General features: G+C 40.8%; 1 protein-coding gene across 8 annotated transcripts in view; it reads right to left on the bottom strand.

Annotated features, from left to right (window-relative positions):
• The window catches only part of MARCHF8 (membrane associated ring-CH-type finger 8), a 99105-nt gene that overhangs the window by 68210 nt on the left and 10199 nt on the right, over positions 1–20696 (bottom strand). For 5 of the 8 annotated variants that reach the window (XM_051800119.1, XM_051800121.1, XM_051800122.1 and 2 more), the window contains one exon: positions 8411–8589. In XM_051800119.1, coding sequence (XP_051656079.1) covers positions 8411–8506 — 96 coding nt within the window. In that variant the 5' untranslated portion in view covers positions 8507–8589. Of the gene's footprint in view, positions 1–8410; positions 8590–9353; positions 12053–20696 lie in introns of those variants that run through there. The other 3 variants (XM_051800120.1, XM_051800117.1, XM_051800123.1) reach the window with 3 other exon arrangements.

Below are 20696 nucleotides of genomic sequence, written 5' to 3'. Positions count from 1 at the left end.
AATAAACCAAAAATTGTTTCCACACATAGAATCTGAGCATATGAATATCTGTGCTAAATACACCCCCTTTCAGTTATGCTGACAGATGCATAATGTGTGTGCAAAGCAGTGACATGGTCCCAGATTCTTGCCTCCAGGAACACCACAGATGCTTCACCCTTCAGGAACACGGTGGAAACATGCAGCATTCACTTAGCACAGGGGTGAAGTCTCCCTGATACAAACTGCCACCTGTAGTTAAGGTCCACAAAGAATCAGATGCAGTCCACATTCAAGCAAATAAAAAAATCATAAAAGGGTCACTTTTACTAATTTTCATCAACAAGTAGCACTTACTTACAGGAAGAGAGAATTGGGCTGTAAATTAACGTAAACCTCCAAACATAGGTAATTCCGCTCTTCCCTTTGTATTTGAAGATGTCAAAATTCAGTTCTTAACTCCTAAAAAATGAAATTCTGAATTTCAGCCACTGACCTCATGGAATACACATTTGGGCTTGCTCAGTAATAAAAGTGTGCTTCGACTTGCAGCTGTCACAAAAAAACTCTCCATAAGAAATTCCCTAAAACCGGAGCTATGTCCACTGCCAAACAGGAACATGTTTAATAGCATATGAGAGATCATCACTTCTGGGACCAAGAGAAACTAAATGAACCCCAAAGGTGGATTTTTTTTCTAGCTGTGAGAATTATTGAATCAGAAGGCTGTACTCTTAAGACCTTAGATTTCAGCAAAGCAGGGAGGAGTAATTTCAAAAGAATAACTTGTCCCCACCCCCATCAAGAATTTTTCATAAATGGCATAAAGGCCAAGTAGAATTACCTAAGTTCAAAGTGCAGATCTAAGCCTATATATAACTTCATAAAAGTTTTACCTTTAAACCACTGAGATGCAGAGATTAAGAGATAATCAGCAACTTAAAGCTAGATAAAGTTTTAAACCCACTGAAGTTCAACTACTTTAAGGGTATCACACCACAGTATGCATCCCTGGCAGAACTGTTAGTCATTGTTCTTCTCTCAAAAAACCAAAAAACAGAACACCCACCCTAAAAAACAACTCAAATCCCAACACTTTATTTCAACAGGTAAAGAAACATATCTGTCTGAAAGAGCAAATCAATGAAGTCATTCATTATGCACCAATGCAAGAGGCAAAACATCCTACAGGAGGAAAAAAACCCTGTACTTCTGGGGCGTTTTACTTACAGAAATTACATTCAATAAACACAGAACTTTAAAAATCAGTTTGCAGAAACCTGACAGCATCACTTTAAAGAAACAGTATAGCCACTGGATGATGAAAATCACTGCAAAGTATGATGAAGTATTGACTGATGTCTTTGTGGAGCTGTGATGATTTCAGCGGCACTCTGCACCAACACAGATATTAATACCCACATACAGTTCACTGTGGCATCATGACTGACACACACTTCTCATTAGAAGGCAAACAAACAAGCATGCTTTTGCCAGGGAAGAAAAAATATAAACTCTAAAGTCACAAGTTCAGATCCAGGGCTCCCTTTATGAAAAGCTGTTGCATGTTAACATATATGAGAAACATTAACAGACCTGCAAAACACCACCACCAAAACATACTTGGCTATCACATAATTAAACAGCATCAGCACTTCTTTTAGAAAATCATATTTTTCAAAGAATGACTCTCAGCTTGTTCAATTGATCTGCTAATGAGAGCCAGACAGAGATTGTGTTAATATGAGAGAGGTGGTTTAAAATTCAGGTTAATCCAACAGCTACAGGTAGTAATAATTAACTTTAAGTTGTTTCTGGTCTTAAGACATCAAAGCAAGGAGTTCATATGCAATAAGCAAAGTCAAAACAGAGATTGTATATAAATGAGTGATTATAAACAAACAGCAAAACCTGAAACTTCCAAAGCTTCTTCTCCGAAGGATCACTACCTAAAACTCTGCTGCTGTATCAACTGCTGTTATTTTTTCTACTGTTTACTGAATTTTTAAAAGAAAGAGTTTTCTCCTCTTTTCCCTCAAAACCCTTTCAGATACCACTTCCCCCAGTTTGCCTTTTGTAATTCCTCTCCACTCAGAAGCCATCTGCTCCTTTCCTCACACACACATGCTGTACGCGCTCCAAAACAAACACAATGTAGAATCAAATGGCGTGATCTGACTTTTTTGTTAGGACTGTTCAAGTGGGAGCAGCTCCCTCCCATCCCGTCCCCTCCCTCCCGTTTCCTGCCTCCTCTCTTCCCCCTTCACCAGGGTTTGCTGGGAAGCAGCATGTGCTAGCTTCCAAGAACAGGGCTCGAGAGGACCAGCTCCTCATCCTGCACTCAAGCACAGTAAGAGCAGAACAGATTCAGGAAAGTCACAACATTTTGCACGTTTACCACAACTGAGATTAAGCAATGCCCACCTTCAGGAGGAAGACCAGTCTACTCTCCACATATCCCATGCCCACCATGTTCTGCAGCAGATCTTTGGGCCAGCTCAGCAGAATTGTCTGCAGACTGGGACTCTGGCAAAGCAGACATCTAGTGACAAACACTTCCTGCTGATCAGCTTTTATCCAAACCCCTGAAGTCCTCTACAAGGCTTATTAGCAGTGCTAGCCCTCCTTCACAGACAGGAGGAAGGATAGCAGAGGAATCCAAGGGATTTGCCCAACACCATCTAGCAGGGTAGGAAGAGAAACACAAATCCCAAATTACAGACCACTGGTTTATTCAGGCCTGGCTGCACTCCATGTGCTTCTTGAGTTTTCCAGGTACCACACTGAAGAGGAGGTTAGTGGTGCTCTTGCCAGGAACATGTGGGAGAGAAGAAGAAAGCCCTTAAACTGGCAAAGGACAGAACAGAGGCAACTGCCCATGGGGAGAAAGGCAGGCAGGCAAGGGCAGAAGGACCACCTCAGGCACTCACACCAGTGTCAGATGCCAAGATGTTTACAGGAGTAAAGAAATAGGCAATGCCCCGAGAGAGGATATTTGCAGAGACACCTGACAGCAACTGCAAAGTGCTGTGCCCAGGAAGGGTTTGATGCAAGCAATTGAACTGTCTTGAAGAGCACAAGAACAACTCTCCTGATAACAAAAAGGAGAGATCACAACCAGGGTGGTGAATACAAACATTCCCATGGAGAAAGATAGGCATTTGGTGTGAAGCAGTTTTTTCAAGCCATTTTCCTATTTACTTAGTGCTCCTCACTGGACTGTTTGTATGCTAAAGGTAATCAGAGTGAGTGTGCTCAGGCACCTGCTCCAACACAGACGTGTACTAAAATGTCTGTTTTAGCATAGAAATCAGTCATGGAAATACCACACTCCCAGTACAGGGATTCCACGTGGAAGGATGCTGTTAAAACCATCTCAGTCATCTGGCATATTCTCAAAGGACTAGGCATAGGAAACCTTCCTACCTGCTCCTAGACTGCAGAAACGGAAACACTTTCACTGCAGCTCTTCAGGGGTGCTTCTGTCACAGGTTGTCCGCTCTGTCAAAAAACTGCCTGATTGCTGTTTCAGGAAGTGGAAAGTATGACAACTTTTTCTGAGGAACACTTCATGATCCATTGAAAAACATCAAGTAAAAGCCAAGCCATTGTTAGGAATGGACTTTGCAATTCCCACTTTGAGCCTAGGTCTGTAAGCAGTACAGCAAGAGACACATTCTGGCTCTCACAGGAGAGTTAAGGGATACTCAGACAAAAATTCTTCCATAGTTAGCCAGTTTCTATACAAAGCAAATTTAATAAAGGAAAAATGCCAGACCCAGTGTTAATATATGACATAGTTACTCATAAACACACAAATCGCAGTATAAAAATAATAAGGGGTAAAATTCTCAAAGGATTTGTAGCCTGGTTGCTTAATGAATTATTTGATTCAATGGGCAAGCAAAACCAAACACACACACACACAGAGCCTTATAAATGCCTGAGTATTTGGACTGAGTTCAGCTACTCAGAGATCTCATTGAGAGCTCAAAGTCCAAAAAGTGAATGGAAAAGATCATAGAGTGCTTCTGTACCTTAAAAAACCCCATAATAGCTCTCTAACTGTCACTCTGAATTCAACAACATAAAATATGTGCCTTTACCTTGAGGTACTGATCCGTGACTATAAACTCTTGCAAATGCATCTATTGTTTTTTTTTTCCTTCAAGTAACTCATGCTTTTCCAGTAAGATGTGGCTTATTTGAATCAATAGGCCACAGTGCCTTTCCTGTTACAGGATGCAAGAGATCATTAAGAAGGCAGAAGAAATTTATGAAGATGCATCACCATGTACTTCTCTCAGCATAATTTCATTCAGAAAAATTAGGTAGTCAGTATCTTCAAGATGACAGCTTTGAGAAGTACCTGGAGATGTCAATAGATGATCACAGCATCTCTGCTGAGCCCACAGCAGCCAGCAATACTACACAACACTTAGTAGACAAGAGGAGTGAGCAAAAGTGAGTTTCAGTTGATCAAGTGGAATTGGCAAGTTTAAATCTAACTAGAGCATTCTGTGATAAATGCTGTGTGATCTTTGATGACAAGTCAGTATTGATTCCCAGTTTCAGGCCATTGAGAGGAAAGGTACTGTGCACCAAAATGACTTGGACCAACATCTCATGATCTCTCATTTACACACTGATCCCACCCATCCCTGATCCACTTAGGAGATCTGCAGAGATCACAGCACAAGAGGTTACAGTTGACACATGTTTTTAGAAGAGCAGTGAAAAGCTATTGCTCAGGGAGTTTCGCTCACTGAAGTAATTAATCAATAATTACTAACGAGGTGTGGTAGACACCAGTCCACCTCAGTGAGAAAGGCACAAAGCCCTGAAAAAGACAGTGCTATAACAAAACAAACCCAGAACACCTCAACCACATGCCAGCATCGGTTCCTCATTTCCTGTCTAAATCCTGAGAGCTGTTAGCTTCTGCATACATTAGGAAACACTGCAGCCAGCATACTGCCCACTAAAGAGGAGCAAGCAGGGGCTGTAGTTCCTCAAAAATAATACAGTGACTCTCCCTTAAATCAGGTAAGTATGAAGCTATTCCTAGTGAAGGATAAGTAAGAAGCTAATGATGCTTATTAATAGCCCTTAAAGCTATCAGTTCATCTGAGTTAAATTCAGCAGTAATAATCCCTTTACGACCTTCCACATTTTTACTGGGGAAATGGACAAAGTTTTATGAAATACTGCTGTTAACCTCAGATTTCAACTATTCTAAATATTGAAGATTACACTAACCTGAATCAGAATCTACCAGGCTCTGTTATGTATACATATCACCGAGGACCTGGACCAGAAATGGTAGGCAGCAGCTCTTCCTCTCAACACTTCTTCAAATTCAATAGGATTTTTGCCACAGACTTCCACAGATATTGAATGTACATGTTAATCTGCCATGAGGCATGCCTAGATACTATAGATCACCCAGTTTGAGAAACTGGATTATAATGATAAAGGTGGCAAGGATTTCTTGCCGTTTCTTCACTGTTAGTCACATATCACTAGTCCAGAAAACTTGCTCTTGTAACAAGGAAATGTTTAATAAAACCAAGCCTTAATCTGAAATACATAAGCTACATCTTGACCAGAAACATGGAAGAGAAGAAATAGTAAGAGACATGTACTGTTCAGACTGAGAATTTTCCCTCTGCACCTCTACTACAAATGTGGATAATTATAATCACAAAACAGAACATAAAGTATGTTCTGGGGAATAGGAAAAACACTGATTTTTCAGAGACTGGTGGAAGTTCTCTCTCTAGGCACATTGGTCCTTCAGTTTCTGCTGCTGTGTTCTTGAGCCTTTCCTCTGAAGGACTTATTACAATGCAGGATGTAGGCACAGACAAGTCAAAGGTCTAGTTTGAAACAGCAAGAATGAAAGCCATACAAAAATCTCATCTGCTAGATGACACTCTATTCACCTTGGCTTTTGCCAGAGCTTGTTAATAAAGGGGAGAAATGTACATGAGTCTGCTCAACCTACAAAATGCACACCTGGCAATGCACTTGGTCTAAGAAGTTTGGTATTACAAAGCAAACCTACATATTTATCTTTGAAGTAGCACTATTGGTTTTGATTGTGGTTTGTGGTTTGTTTGATTTTGTTCAGATTGGCAAGTGGCTTTGTACAACTCAAAACATTTTAAGACTCCAGTGTACACGTTTGTTTGAGTTGCTTATTGTTTTTGCACAGAAAAGGTAAGGAATTTACTATTTGGGTCTTGATTGCACCCAAGAGTTGACAGGGACTCTGACTATAAAGTAGCCTTGAACGTCCTAACTGATGGAAAATGAAAATTTTACCAGATTGGTCAAAGTCAGCACATTAATAACTTGACTGCTGTCCAGCTCATTTGTTAGATCCAGAATTAAAGGTTAATACCAGAAGCAATGCAGTTTACAAGAGTGGGGAAGAGCGCACAAGAGCCGGGCTGTGGCTCATGTGTACAGGAGCAGCCACAGTGTCAGTACAGCTGTGCATCAAGAACAGCAGCCAGTTCACCCAGAGCTTCAGCTGTTCCAGCTGTAGTTTTGCCAGAATGCAGGACACTTGGGGATGAATGAATATGCTGATGGAGACAGGAAGGATAAGACTTGGGAAACATGAAATGTTTCCAGGTTAGCCTAATCTACTGCTTGTATGGTCCCACTTCCCCTTCAACACTGCACATATTTAAACAAGTATTCTGCTCTGTTTCTAACATCCTAAGGCATGAAAATATAACAGCAACCTGGCGAGGGGAACAATAATCAGCATTTGAACTAGTTATCATGAAAGAAACACAGGGGAGATTTGTTAACAAAAACGTGGTTAGAAGGAGAGTTGGAATTCCCAATTCTAGGTTCACTGCATGGTTAGACATACCACAAGTTGTTTTGATCTGCCTCCAAATCTCCATTACCCAGGGCAGGGTAGTAAATTTGTAGCACTGACCTGCATTTGGCAAAGGAGCTTTTTCACCCTCTCAGCACATACCGTTTCTATATAGGAGGGTACCAAAGAGAAGAAACAGAAAATCCCTCTTATCTAGAGAGCTGCCCAGACAGTGACTATGTGTAACAGGTGGGAAATGAGAGATTCCAGTAGACTCCTGAGACAAGGTGCTTCACGGATTTAGAGCACCTCCTCTGTGAAGATAACTTCCTGCCTAGGCCTGGCAACCAAAAGCAGCAGTGTGCCAGCCTTATTAATTACTGGTTTAGGAATCTGAAAGGCTAGAATCCTTTTAAGGTGTTATTAAAGAGAAGATTCAAAAAATATCCCCCAATGGGACAATTTATTTCTACTAACTCACTGGTGACTTTGGTAGGTGCAATCTGGAGAGCCGACAGGTGAGACAGGTAGTTAGGGAAAACGATATCAACACATCAGAAACAACTGTTTTACCCTACTCAAAGTTAGCCTTAGTAAATTCCTTTCTGTAACATGATAGTGTCTTTTCAGTCCCTTACATGTAAGCTATGCCCTATCTCTAATAAGCATCACTCTAGATCTCCTCAGAATTAACCACTGCTGAGCAGTCCACAAAGCAAGCCCTGAAGTTCTACCATAAAGTGAATGTCTTCTTGATCTAATTTTATGTCAGGGCAAAGCTAAAAAAACACAAAGAGGTTTCTGTGGAACCGACAGATAATATAAGATTCAGTGCAGTACAGTTGTACACTAAAGCACAATGCACACTGAGGTCTTTGGCCTGACCAGAGACACAGTTCAGGGATAAATAAGGTTGACATGTGAAGACTAGACACAGCACGCTATAAAAACTGTCAAGTAGCATATTAATTGGATTCTATTGGACTTATAATCAGATATATACTTCAGATATTTTTGCATTCTGGTCCTCATTAGCACCACAACAAGACCTCAAAAGGATTCCATTCACACACGTGCTACCAAATTAAGAATACAGATCATATTCCATAAAACAGCACACTACGTACACGCATGGGTGTATATATCCTTCCTTGTGATACTGCAGTCACTATGAAACACAACACACCTACTACATGCTACCAAGAGTAAAGCAAAACAGGATATATGGCTACATATAGGTGTTCAAACCCCACACAATTTTTCTTTAAATATTCTTGTAACAGGTTCCATGACAATGGTACTAGAGCCATCATCCAAATTCCTATCTGCCTTAAATTTTTATGCAAAGTAGAAGGTTGTAGCTTGCATTTTACACAAGTTACTCAACAACAATCTCTAGGACTTTGCAGCCAGCTGCTTTTAAAATAGCACACATGAGAATAAAGAGATAATTTGGTAGCATTCATCCTCACTAAAAGCAGGACTCGTGCAAGGAGTTGGGGCTTTAGAACAGAATCAGGTCTGATTTGATAAACCCTATTGTTTTATACTTAGGTAACTTCCTGTGGAAAAATCAAGCATATGTGGCAGTACCTGTTCCTCCTTTTCTTTGGTCTTGCTCCTGGAGACTCTGGAAGAGGTAACATCCTGAGCTGGAATGACAGAGATTTGATGCAGTGGCATGTTCATCACACCGCCTCGTTTGGTCCTAATATTTACAGGAAGGAGGCTTGAAGGCAGTGCTCATTCCGTGCCATTGTCAGGCCTTGCAACTAAAAAATAAAAATATTAGATGATGTTAAAGTAGCTTGAAATGCAATTATTTCTAAACCAAAGCTAAGTAATTCACTGGATCAAGACGCATCTCTTATTTTCTCTCCGCATCCTAAACAGGAGAGAGTTTGGTGCACTGAGTGAGTGTGGAAAGACACAGAAGTTTTCAAGAACTTTAACTAGACAGGTCAGAGCACAATTTATGCAAAAAGAATAAATAAATTATCAATCAGTTCTGAAAGTGCTCTGAGAGCAGAGCTAGAGGGCAGGGATCATGCTTGAGTCTGCTTGGATAGGGAGAAGGAGGAAGAGCAGCTCTCCCAGCTAAGCAGTGGGAGCCTGATACCTGAAGATGCAAAGAGCAAAGGTCGTGAAGGTAGTTTCCTAAACTGCCAGTCCCATCATACTGGATCAAACTGCCTCAAGAATCATCCTGAATCACACTGAATGCTGTAGTTTTGGCTAAAAACAGGAAATATCCTGCATTTAGCTCTTGTCATTTATGTACCAGCTGGCAATGGAAAGACATGTCACGTGAGCTGTTCCTTTCTTAAAGGTTATTAGAGATTAATATAAACAAAATCCCTCACTAGGTATTGTGAATTCACTGAACTACACACACTTCATCTTTCTCTTACTAATACAACAGGGAAGCATCACACATAGGAAAGATAGTGATAGACATAAATTAGCCAAAATTGGCAACGCTAATCTGAAAGGCAGGCATAATTAACCGTACCTTTTATTAGATTAGTGAAGTTACCTTAAATAAGAAGCTTTTTAAAACATGTAGGATCATGGAGTGTTTATTTGGAACATAACTTGCCGCAAATGAGACACAACTGTGTTTAAAGAAAGGATTACAGGGGAATTAACACAGCAGGGACCATATTAAACAGGGACACTGAATGATGCACTGTTCTTCTGTTTTCCATAACATATCAACTTTTTGGTTGGTTAGTTTTGAATCTGTGAAAGCAGAAAACAGAGACAAGATAGATGCCCTATATATTATGTTGCTTAACAATTTGGAAGTAGTGTAGCTTAGCACTTAGTGCATACCCTAAACTTATGTTGCCCACATTTTTTATTGAATATTTAATTGGAAGTTTTAAAGAGAGGTCAAGCTTTCTAGGTTTTTGATTCCGCAAAAGACACTGGTCTGGTTCTATTTCCATTAGACTCCATAGGAGCTGTGTAAAATGAAAACAGGATCGAATATTTTGACTGCTTTTGATGAAACAACAGAAAAAAAATTACATATTCCAAGCACTTTATACAGAGAATGATAGTTCACTATCCTCTTTGCACTATGGGGGAATGAGTTATCACAGGTCATAGAGCAAGTCATGAGCAAAATCAGAAATGCGTGCAATGCCTGCTGCATCCCAATCACACACTGCATTTGCTGGATGATGCTCAGCCAAATTCAAACACTTTACTGACACGTGGTCAGGATTTATATTACTTCTATAGAGGCCAAGACAGTACCTCATAAAGCGTGCATGAAAGCTCTGAAGGTAATGCCTCCATAACTTTTAGGCATCACTTATTTTAAAAATAAAATATATCAGTATGCATGAGCAAGCAACAACAAGGACACTTCCTTACTGGAGGACAAAGGGAAACATGGGAGTTACCAGCATTATTGAATCTCAGCATAAAAAGAAAACACAGAACCTCCTCAGGTCCTCCACATACCTGCTTAGTTACATCCTCTAAAGCAGCCAAACCAGAGAGGATATAAACATGGGCTGAGATGGGAATATCAAACCACAATAAACAAGGCAGGAAGGGAAGGTATTTTCCCAAGAAAACACAGGGAAATGAAATACAGAGAACATTAAGCTTCAATGAAAATATGCCAGCTAATATGTTCTGTGCTATTGCCAGCAATAACTGGGCTCTGTGTCCCCCCTCAAAAAGGGTTCTGGCCTTGCAGGCAAGGACATGTTGCCATGACTGTAAAGAGAACAAGGAAAATTATTAGAAAACACAGTTTACCCCTCTGATGATGGCAAACAAGTAAAACCAGTTTTTCTGCAGGTACTTCGAGGACAGCATGTGTTAGAATTCTTTGAAAGCGCTCAAGCAGCAGATATAATCCAACTGGATATTCAAAGATGATGTGAAACAGCTCTCCTCTGGTAAAGAAGCCTGGTAGATGTTCTAATAAAGCCTGCCTTTGTTCAAGGGTGGCTTAGAGAAAGCTGTAAACTAAACCCAGATGCCCCACTGTAGCATCCCCAATCTGCAAGGTCCCTAATAATGCACGCACTGTATCAACCTAAAGCACGTTAACTCCACAGCACTAATTAAAGGATAAAGTTACCTGAATGAACAGACCATCTGCAGCACCGAGTACAAACAGACAAGGATGCCAGGAAAGCAATGCCACTCAACACAAAGCAAGTTGTGACAAGCTCCACAGGACATATTCCACAGCTAAATTAGTTCCACATGCTACCTGATTCAGAGGTGAGGAGGTGGGCAGCTACCAATTGGGATCTAAATTTCAATCATATCAAACTGGGAGCCTGCCAAAACTGAAGAAATGCTAAGGCAAGGGGGACTGCTCCTACTCCTACTGTAGTAACGAGACTTTCTCATTACTACAGCACCTGCATCCAACAGCAGAGTACACTTGCCCCCAGGAGGTGGAAAAGGGCTCAGCTTTCTCCTTCATTGTGTTTTATTTGGTTCATAAACGACACATGTAAGGTAAGTCCCATGACCACTGCTGTAGATGATGTTCTATTCACAAAGGAAAGACTTTCAGATTCTTTTTGCCTGGAAAGCTGAAGCAATCATAGGGTGCCAGGAAAGGGATAAAGAGGGTACATACACCTACTAGGTCCCATAGGCAGGGTAGTCATCTGCCTGCAAAGGGATCTTATGCTCCTCCTGTCCCCATGGTTGTTAACATATCATTCACTGGGGTAAAATACTTAAAGAAAACCTCTCTTAGGAATTTGGGAATTCAGCAAATTATAATAAAGGTTAAGCCTTTTTTCATAGCTGGACTCTGTAGAGATTTCTTTACTCATGCTGCCAACAGCCAATAAGCCACAATTCAAACGACTGCTCTTGTCCAGAGAGACTTCCTGCAAAACTGGCTGCGGCACACAGGAATGCCAAGAGAGAGGACAGCTTGAAGCTCAACTGTTCCCCCTATCTATAGCCACACTGGTTCCAGCCAAAAATGGATTCCAGCCATACTGCCATTGCAGAGAGCCTTCACAAACGAATACGACTCCGAAAGACAAAAAAAGTCAAAATCCTGGCCACAGAGCCCAGAGGAGATCTTAGCCTAGTGAAGCTAAGATTTCACCCACCCAGGTAGTCCAGTTTTGCTTTCTGCAGGGCAGACAAACAGTAACTAAAAATGCCACCTGGAACCACATCAACTGGGTCTTCATTACATTGCCAGAACCACGAAGCTGCAGCAAGAACAGTCGGATTCAGAGGAAATGAGACAGTCTCTGAAGGCAGTTGAGCAGCACAAAAGGAAGGAAAAGCATGCACATGACTGGGGCCTGGTGGCTGTGGCCTTCCCCTGAGTAGTATATCTGACAGCAACATAAGCAGAAAATTAGATTCTTTTGGGTTATCAGCATTAAGTACATGATGTTAAGGAAACTTCCCAATCTGACCATTCACTAGACTCTCTGGCAGTCACACTCCCAATGCCAGAGACTTTCACTGCTGGGACTAAAGCCCCTTCATAGCAAGCGGCTCCAGTGACCCAATAGGAGCTGCACTTGACTCCCCACTCACACAGTCAGACCAGGCTTCCTTACTGGCTCGACCTCAGGTTTCCCATGGCAGAATTTCAGATGTCTTGTTCCACAAAGCAATTTATTCATAGTGCAGTAACACAGAAACAGCCCATGATGCTTCTAAGGAGGACCCTTAATAAAGGTTCCCCCTGGGCTTTTACACCCTCACAGTCTACCCACAGGCAAGTGTCACTCTTCCTCCTGAGTCCTCCACCCCTGCTGTGTCTCCAAGTGTCCATTCACCTGGTTGGTGCCACCCATCTTTGTGCCCTTTGTTATCCAAAAGGTTGGCAGTTTGTGAACTCTTGTCAGGATCCCACCCAGAGCTCAATCTGCAGCTTGTAAAGGGAGCTACCTGTACCAGATGTATTCCTCAACCATGAGAAGGGACAACTAACAACAAAAGGTAACCTCACTGTAAGAGAAGTAGGTGGGAAACCACTTGAAATCCCATTTCCATCATCCACCCCATCAGGATCTGTTTCCTAAGTGACAAGAAGAACATAAATCAGACATCAGGTGAACCGAACGGTCCGTAAATTGTTGGACTGTTACACTGAGAAGTGTCACTGGAAGAACCCAGGTGGAAGTTCTCCCTCATCTGCCACCTACTGCAGTTTCTCTGCCCATTACACATTCAAAAATAAAGGCTAAACTGCTCTTTGCCAGAGATTCCCAGCTAGACTGACGCAAGTAAGCACAAATCATGATCTTCTGTCTACGGCTTCATATCTACCAGAATGTAAAAGCATACAGTATGAACAGCAGATTAGGTCATTTACACTTTAGATAAAGTCCACCATACTCCCTTGCTACATGGCATATGCTGGAGAACTTCAGCAGAAGCTCTGGAGCTGTAGTGGCACTTGGCTGCTGACATACACAGGCCTTACCAAAAGAAATGCATACTAAGGATGCATGAAAGTGTGTACATATGCTTTGTATTACTCACAGAAGGGTAAAAAATAGAGCAGTCAAATAGGTCAGTTGTTTTCCTATTTAAAGTACAACAGATATTCTGGATTATAAAAGAATCTGTCTTTATGCACGTGAAAGATGTGCCCTGGAAACTGTGGCAGAAGGAAGATGGTAGTCACTAACAGAAGGGAATTGAAGTAATTCCACCTATCAGTTGTTCTGGTCTGCCCCAAAGTTTCTTCCATTTTTCTTCAACTACCCTGGTCCCCAGTAACGACAGTGAGCTGCATCACGCAGGTCATTGGTCTGATAATCTGTTGCAGGGTGGGCAGATCAAAAATAAAACAAGAGATCGCTGATGTCCAGATAATCCAGACACTGAAGTACCATTCGTGGCTATGACAATCCTGCAATGGACTAGATCAGCCTGAAGACTTCAGGGGACCTTCCAGATGCAGGATGAAAAGTGCTGTTCCAAGTCTTTGTGGATCACTGCCGTGCAATTCAGCCTTCTGAAACTTCCCCTCTGTACAGCACAAAACCAGATCCAAACAGGAATGGAAACCCTCTGAAGAAACCTTTGACTGCTGCTGGATGGTGTAACATCTTCATCAGATGGCTTACTTTTTCCTAGTAAGACTTGAAATAATTATTAATGCAGATTTGGAATCTGTTTTTCTGTTGGAGGTCTTGATGTGAAATCTCAAAGCCTCATTAAAAAGAAAATCCTTTGGTTTTGGGTTTTTATTGCTGTTGTTCTGAAGGTAACAGTTCACTGACTTTGGAAAATTCCTACGTGCATCTTAACTTTCCCTAGCTACTCTGACATTTCAGATGGATATAGCTTATGTCTACTTTCTGTACACTACATTTTCCATATTTGCAAATATTTCCAATCCTATTAGCTTGTGTTGGCTCCAGTTTGAAGCTTTTATTATTTCAGTTTGAGCTTGTTCGGACTCTTCCCCTACTAATGTAGCTTACATAATCCTCTTCAAGAGATGACAGATGTGCATTTTCAAAAAGAGGATCCTGCATCTGCGTTTCATTTTGGTTTACTGTGGCTTAATCAGTACTTTGTTAACAGCATTATTTAAGAGATGTTATCAAGCCTCATGCACTTCACATGCATTTGTTAACTTGACAAACAAATGTAATTAAGAAAGCCTAAGGGAGAGGAACTAACACTTCCTTCTCTGCAGTACCTTTCACATTTCACTTCTAATGTTGTACTAACCCTGAAAAGAAACCTTTTCTTCAGACCAGGCAGATATAATTCTGGATTATTTTGCTATTTACAGCTATGCATCTGCCCATATATCTTGCACTGTTTACTAGCTCAGCTGTAACTTCTCCCTTTATTATTTCAGTTCCTCCTTTCCTCCACCTGCTAGTGTCCTAAAAATAATCAGCTTCAAGCCTTAAAAACATTTTTCTTCTAATATTTTTTTTTAAATCATGTTATTGAGTAGCTGAAATCAAAAGAAAGGCTAAGAAAGCGGACAAGAGATTTTTCTGCAAATTACCTGTGTTCCATTTGAAAGCTTCTCAATATACAGGAATATACAGGTGTAGACTATGCACAACACATAGAAAAACAGAAGTATCAGCCAGCTCTAGCTGACTCCTCTCAAAATGAGAATATGATTACTTCTACAAATATAATACAACTAGACAAGCAAGAAGTTAAACTACATTATCAATAAATAATGGTCCTAGAGCTCTTAGCATTCCCTTTCCTTGATTTCAATGGAGGCTAAGGAGGATCTGCATCTCTAAAAAACACGTTCCTTAAAAACTGACCCCTTCAAATCAAATGAGCTGATAAATGCAATTATGAACTAGCTTAGCATTCAGGAAAATAAATGTCACTTTCCTCTGTTTCAACAACACAATAATACAGTATTTACAGTCCCCTGAGAAACAAAGAAATTACTTCTGTCTGCTTCTGCTATTAATAGCAACTTACCTGCATCAAAAGCATCAATGATCATTTCTAATGTCCTGTGGAAAGAACAAAGCACCAGATGTTTCACACACACCTGAGCAGTAAGCTCCTGCTACAGAGGCAAAAATTCTTTAACTATATCAGTGGTCTGCTGGGTAAAACACATTTTTAAGTAACTCCTCTTGTGTATTTGTTGATGAACAGTTCATAAGAACATTAGCATTAATCCCTGTAACAGTCTCTATAATAAGCAAAAAGAAAGAGAGGTAAAGCAGGAGTTTCATCCTCTGCATTGGGAAGCCCTAACGGTGGAGGCCTGGGAGAAGTCAACAGCCAGGGTTGGTGTTTTCTCAGCCAGCAAGTTGCTCTACCTGCTCCACTGAATTCCCAAACCCATTTGCATAAGGGGGTGCCATTTGTTCTTTTGAGTTGATAAACACCATTTCACCTCACCCCTTCACATTAAACACATCTTCCTGTCCCAACGTGCTTCCAAACTGAGCAGGTGTGTGAATCACAGTGCAAGCTGTGAGTCTTTACAGCTTTGCTGCAAGCAGGATGTAATATCACAGCATGTTTGGGACTTGCCTTATCACTCTTAGTCATGATCCTATCAGCTCCCAGAATGAGTAGAGACTGGCTTCCCAAGAAATTAATGCCCCTCTCCAGAAGAGGCTTTCTTCCCTCCAATTTGGCACCAAAGCCATCCCGTAAAGCAAAAATTAGGTTGTCTTAATCACACAATTCCAAACTTTTCTTAAAGACATGGATGATGACTTGTTTCTTCATAATACTCATTGTCAGAGAACAGACCACAGTACCATGCCAATTGCTACAGTTTCTGAGAAGAGCTGTCTTTCCTCCTTCTTTGGCTGTCCAAAGGCAATGCACAGCAGTAACCTACGTGGATTCCATCACAGTGATGCAATGGTGAGCACATCTTTTCCTTACTAACCCAGAGAAACAGTTTGAGAGAGTAGTGGTGAAGTTTCATACAACCCAAAACTCTTAAACTAACGGAAAAGAAACAAGGTCATATTATTGTGAACACAGGTTTGGGAACGGCCCGCTAAGATTGTTGCAGCTGGTCGACTGCAATTGCAGATCACTGCACAATCAACAAAAAAGGGTCCATAGTACACTACTGGATACAAAAAACACTCCCCTCACCCCTAGTCATGGGCAAAAGTCAAACCCCACAAAACTATGACATGCCAGGGAAAGACAGCAAGTGATGTCAAGGAAAAGGTAAAACCCCAGACCTCCAGAATAACAGCAAATCTACTGGAAAAGTGCACACATGATCATTACAATTTGGCAAAGCGCTCCATATGACAATTGATGTTTTTTAGAAGAAAATGTTAAGTGAAGATTATAATCAAATGGAAAGAGAGACATATTAATACATGTATAGACCAGGAAGAGAAATTTGCACCAACATATATTTGCAGGCAAATTTTTAGTCTAGTATACAAGTCCACATGATATAATGTAACACCTATGGATAATTTATGATCACTTCCCATTCTCCATTATAATCCTTTCCGGGCTCACAAAACTCTAAATCAGTTCTGAAATCCAATGAAAAATGGGTCTGTATTTTTATCTTCAAAATTAATAAGGGCTATTAAAAATGCATAAATTTACATTGAAGACAATGAAAGCCTGGGTTTCTCAAACACTGTAAATATTTACAATGCAAGATAGTGATGAAACAGAACAATCTCACCATTGTTCAGTGAGGACATTGCTCACATTCTGTATTGTACAGAGATAACAATCATGCATTTTTAGGAAATTTCTGTGCTTTATCACTTATTTTCCATTACATTAGAGGCTAACAGTTTTAAAAGCCATTTACGAACAACAGGTGCCTAAGCAACATTCTTCGCTATTGTTGAACTGCTACCAGGCAAAACATTCCTCTTAAGGCAGAGTAAAAAGAATATACTATTGACTAAATGGTTCTGTGTTTTGAAGAAATATGAAATCATTCCTCCTCTGTCTTTGGGTGAATAAGAAATTTCCAAAGCAGAGCACATAAGAATGTATTTCTTTTGCATGATTTACAAGTTAAATGTCAGATATCTCTTTATTTACAGGTTTAAGTTACAACATGTCTTAGCTGTGGAAGTCTTAGTAAAAATCTAGGTTTCTTTTCTGGATCTTTATGAAAAACCTTTAAACTCTGAGGAAATAGCTACAAACTACATTCTCTAGGACTTGCATGATGCAACTGGAGAGCTTAAAACCAGTGTCTTCAAAAGTTCAAATGTAGAGTAAAAAGAGCAATGCACCAAACATCCTGTAGATGATTCTTCCACTAACCTGTATTACATCAGTGAGTTTCTTTTCAACTATAATTTCCCACATTTTAAGGCAGCCCGAATTTATGATGCAAAACTCACTACCAGAAGTCATTTGCTATCACCCAAATTTAAAACTTTGAAATACATTTTAAATACAGGGAAATACCATGACTCATTAAAGCATAATAGGCTTTGGTGAGAACTTTTTATTGGGAAGTATACTCAGGCATAGTATGTCTGCTTTATGTTTCTATCTTTTTCCATGTTGATACCTTCTCTATACATTTGCTAACATCCAACAAGAATCCCCTGTCCAGAGGCCAATGTGGGAAGTACCAGTACTGTGAGCTGCATGAATACTTGTTCTCCAGGCAGAATAAAATGCTGGGGGAGCCCACAGCCCCACTGACATCACTGCCCATCTTTAACTTTATTTCAAGTATCACCAATACAGAGTTGTGCTCACTGGCTGTGGTTCAGGAAAGCAAATCATTTGAGTTCTTCAGTTTAGTCACTTCTGTGCAATGGAAGGATAACAGTACTTCCACTTCCCACCTCTGGGCTGCTTGACAGACAGCTTCTGTGGGGGTGGTATTGTTCCTTACCATGGCAAAGTACAGTACCTGGCACAACCAAGAGCACAGACTGAAGTGCTACAGAAATATAAGCAATAACAGCATTACACATCTGAGTCACTCCTTCAGATTCACACCTGCATCGTCACCAAAAATTGCCAGATCTTGATTTGAGACAGTTGCTAGTCAGACAAACATGGTATTTATCATCAAATTCAACATGAAAATTATGCTATGAAGAGTTTAAGAACCTCTGTGTCACAGTATTATCATTAAGTAGTAAACCTGTATAAAACCTATAGACAGAGTCCAGGTCTGTGAACAGAACTGATTCTGCTCCGGTGCCAGAATAAGAAAGCTGCTTCCAGCTGCAACCTTATCGTGGCATATGCTGGGTGGTTAAAGAGGCTGCATGTGCCTGTCTTACTGTAAGTGTCCCTGCTGTAGTGTAAAGGCCAGGCAACTGATTTCAGAAGGCTGAACAACAGCACTGATTCCCTCACCCCCTCTCCCCACACCAGTGCTGACACTGACGTGCACTGGCAGTGGAAAAGCATCAGCACAGTTTCCCTTCATTAGGGTGTTATTTCACTCGAGCGTGCTGGCACGTGTATGTTGGTTCTGCCCATCTTTCCCCCACAACAGTGCTCTGTGCCACCCAAAAAGAAGAGACTGGCATTACTGAAACCCACAGACAATGCATTCCTTACCAGTCTATAAAGGGCCAGTCATCCCCACTGTACCTAAAATAGCCACTGGATGCAATCACGAGATGAATACATGATTGTGGATTCCTTCAAATCACTGCCTTCTTACACGGACAAGAAACCAGTGTCCAGCAGTTGCATCCTCACCCATTGTCCTTGTTCTCAATTCAGCAATCAAGTGTTGAGCCTTTCTGTCCCATCCAGTATTAGTCCCTTCATTTCTAAAAGTATTTAGAAGTTTAGAGATTTTATAAGAAATTTAGAGAAACAGCACAAAACTCCACCAATCCATTCCTATGCACTTGCAAGACCTATATAGAATCTATTTAATCGTACCCAGGACAGCTTTCTATCACCAGAACTACAGCAGTATTTCTGAAGTCTAGCTGTCACCCATGAGCTGCTCAGTGCCAGTAAAACACAGCCAGCTACAGAATGCTACTAAGACAGAGAGAAGTATCCAGATACAGAAAAAATGTACTTACTAATGAGAAATATTGAGAATTGCACAGGTCTGTTTCTTGCTGCTGGAGAAGAGGCTGACTTGCAGTGCCCTGTTGCCCTACTCTTAAATGACTACCAGCTTTTCCTCCAGCAGATGCTTCAAAGCGATCTTGAAGTGTCTAGTAAGGGTGAGGGGAGGCCCAGGACACTAGACAGCAACATGCTGTGACACGAAAGCTGGTTTCAAAGGAAGCTGGTGATAGCTGGAGCAATACAATGGAATGGATTCTGGGATGCTGTTGCATATCTACAGGGCAAGTAAAAGAAGTTGCTATATGAAGTTCTCCAAACACGGAAATAGAATTCAGGATCATGGTCACATCACTGACACCAATTGACATGTCACATTTTTTAACCCAATCACATCTAGAAGTGGCTTTTTTGTCTTTTCCCCAAACAGATGCTCTTTGCTTTAAATTAGTTTAGACAGAAGCCAGTGAGATGAGCCAAGTGTGCTAAACAAAGCCCATGCAACTCCGGTGCACACAAGCACTACTGTAAAACCTGAAACATTCACAAAGAAAAAACCTGGAAGAAATAGTAGTTTTTATCAGGTGTCTGTTGAAATTGAAAGCAGAAGAAAAACTTGATTTATTTTTTTTAACAAACTAAAATTTCATCAGTCCCAGAGAAAAATGTACTGTTGTAGAAAGAGGCAAGCACCAAAACTGTTGAGGCCCTATCAGAATTTTACATCAATTGCATCCTGAGCTGCAGAGAAAGAAACCTATACAACTTTAGCCTACTCTCCTCCATATTTTCCAGGACCCATACCTGCTGACTACATAGTCTCCTTCTCTAAGTAGTTACAATTATAATAATATTCAGGGACATTTGTTCTTCCAAAGAGTAGAAGAAAAATTACTACAGACAAATAATTTGAACGTCTACTGAATTCGGCTAATGGAGAGATAAGGACATATTTTTTTATTAATAATTTTGAATGGCAAATGTGAGAGGTTTTTTTCTTAACTGAAAAAAAGAAAACTACCCCCTATTCCAAATGCGACAGATGTTAGAAAGTCAAGATAGAAATCTCCTAAGTATTCTGCTCACTTAAAACAGTTGGCTGGTTCAATTCCAGACAGTCCCATCTTTGGCACAGGCTCCCACACATGGACTGTACAGCAGCATCAAGATGGTCATAATGTATCTAAAGACTAAAGATGACTTCCGGTTTTGAAGTCACAGGAATCCAAAAGTAACCAAAACACTGCTGGTTTCGTCTTGCAGGACCCAATCATTCCCAATATGTGTGCAGCACTGTGCTTAGGAACAGGCACGGTCCCCTCTGCGTCACAAGTGACCTTGTGCCTGACACGGTCCTTCTCCATTAGCTGTGCTCTTTCTGAATGAGGCATAAAGC

Source organism: Manacus candei, unplaced genomic scaffold, assembly GCF_025592945.1.
Source record: "Manacus candei isolate 608988 ecotype Guabito, Panama unplaced genomic scaffold, ASM2559294v1 h1tg000050l, whole genome shotgun sequence".
Classification (NCBI taxonomy): Eukaryota; Metazoa; Chordata; class Aves; order Passeriformes; family Pipridae; genus Manacus; species Manacus candei.
This window is presented reverse-complemented; position numbering and strand designations above follow the sequence as displayed.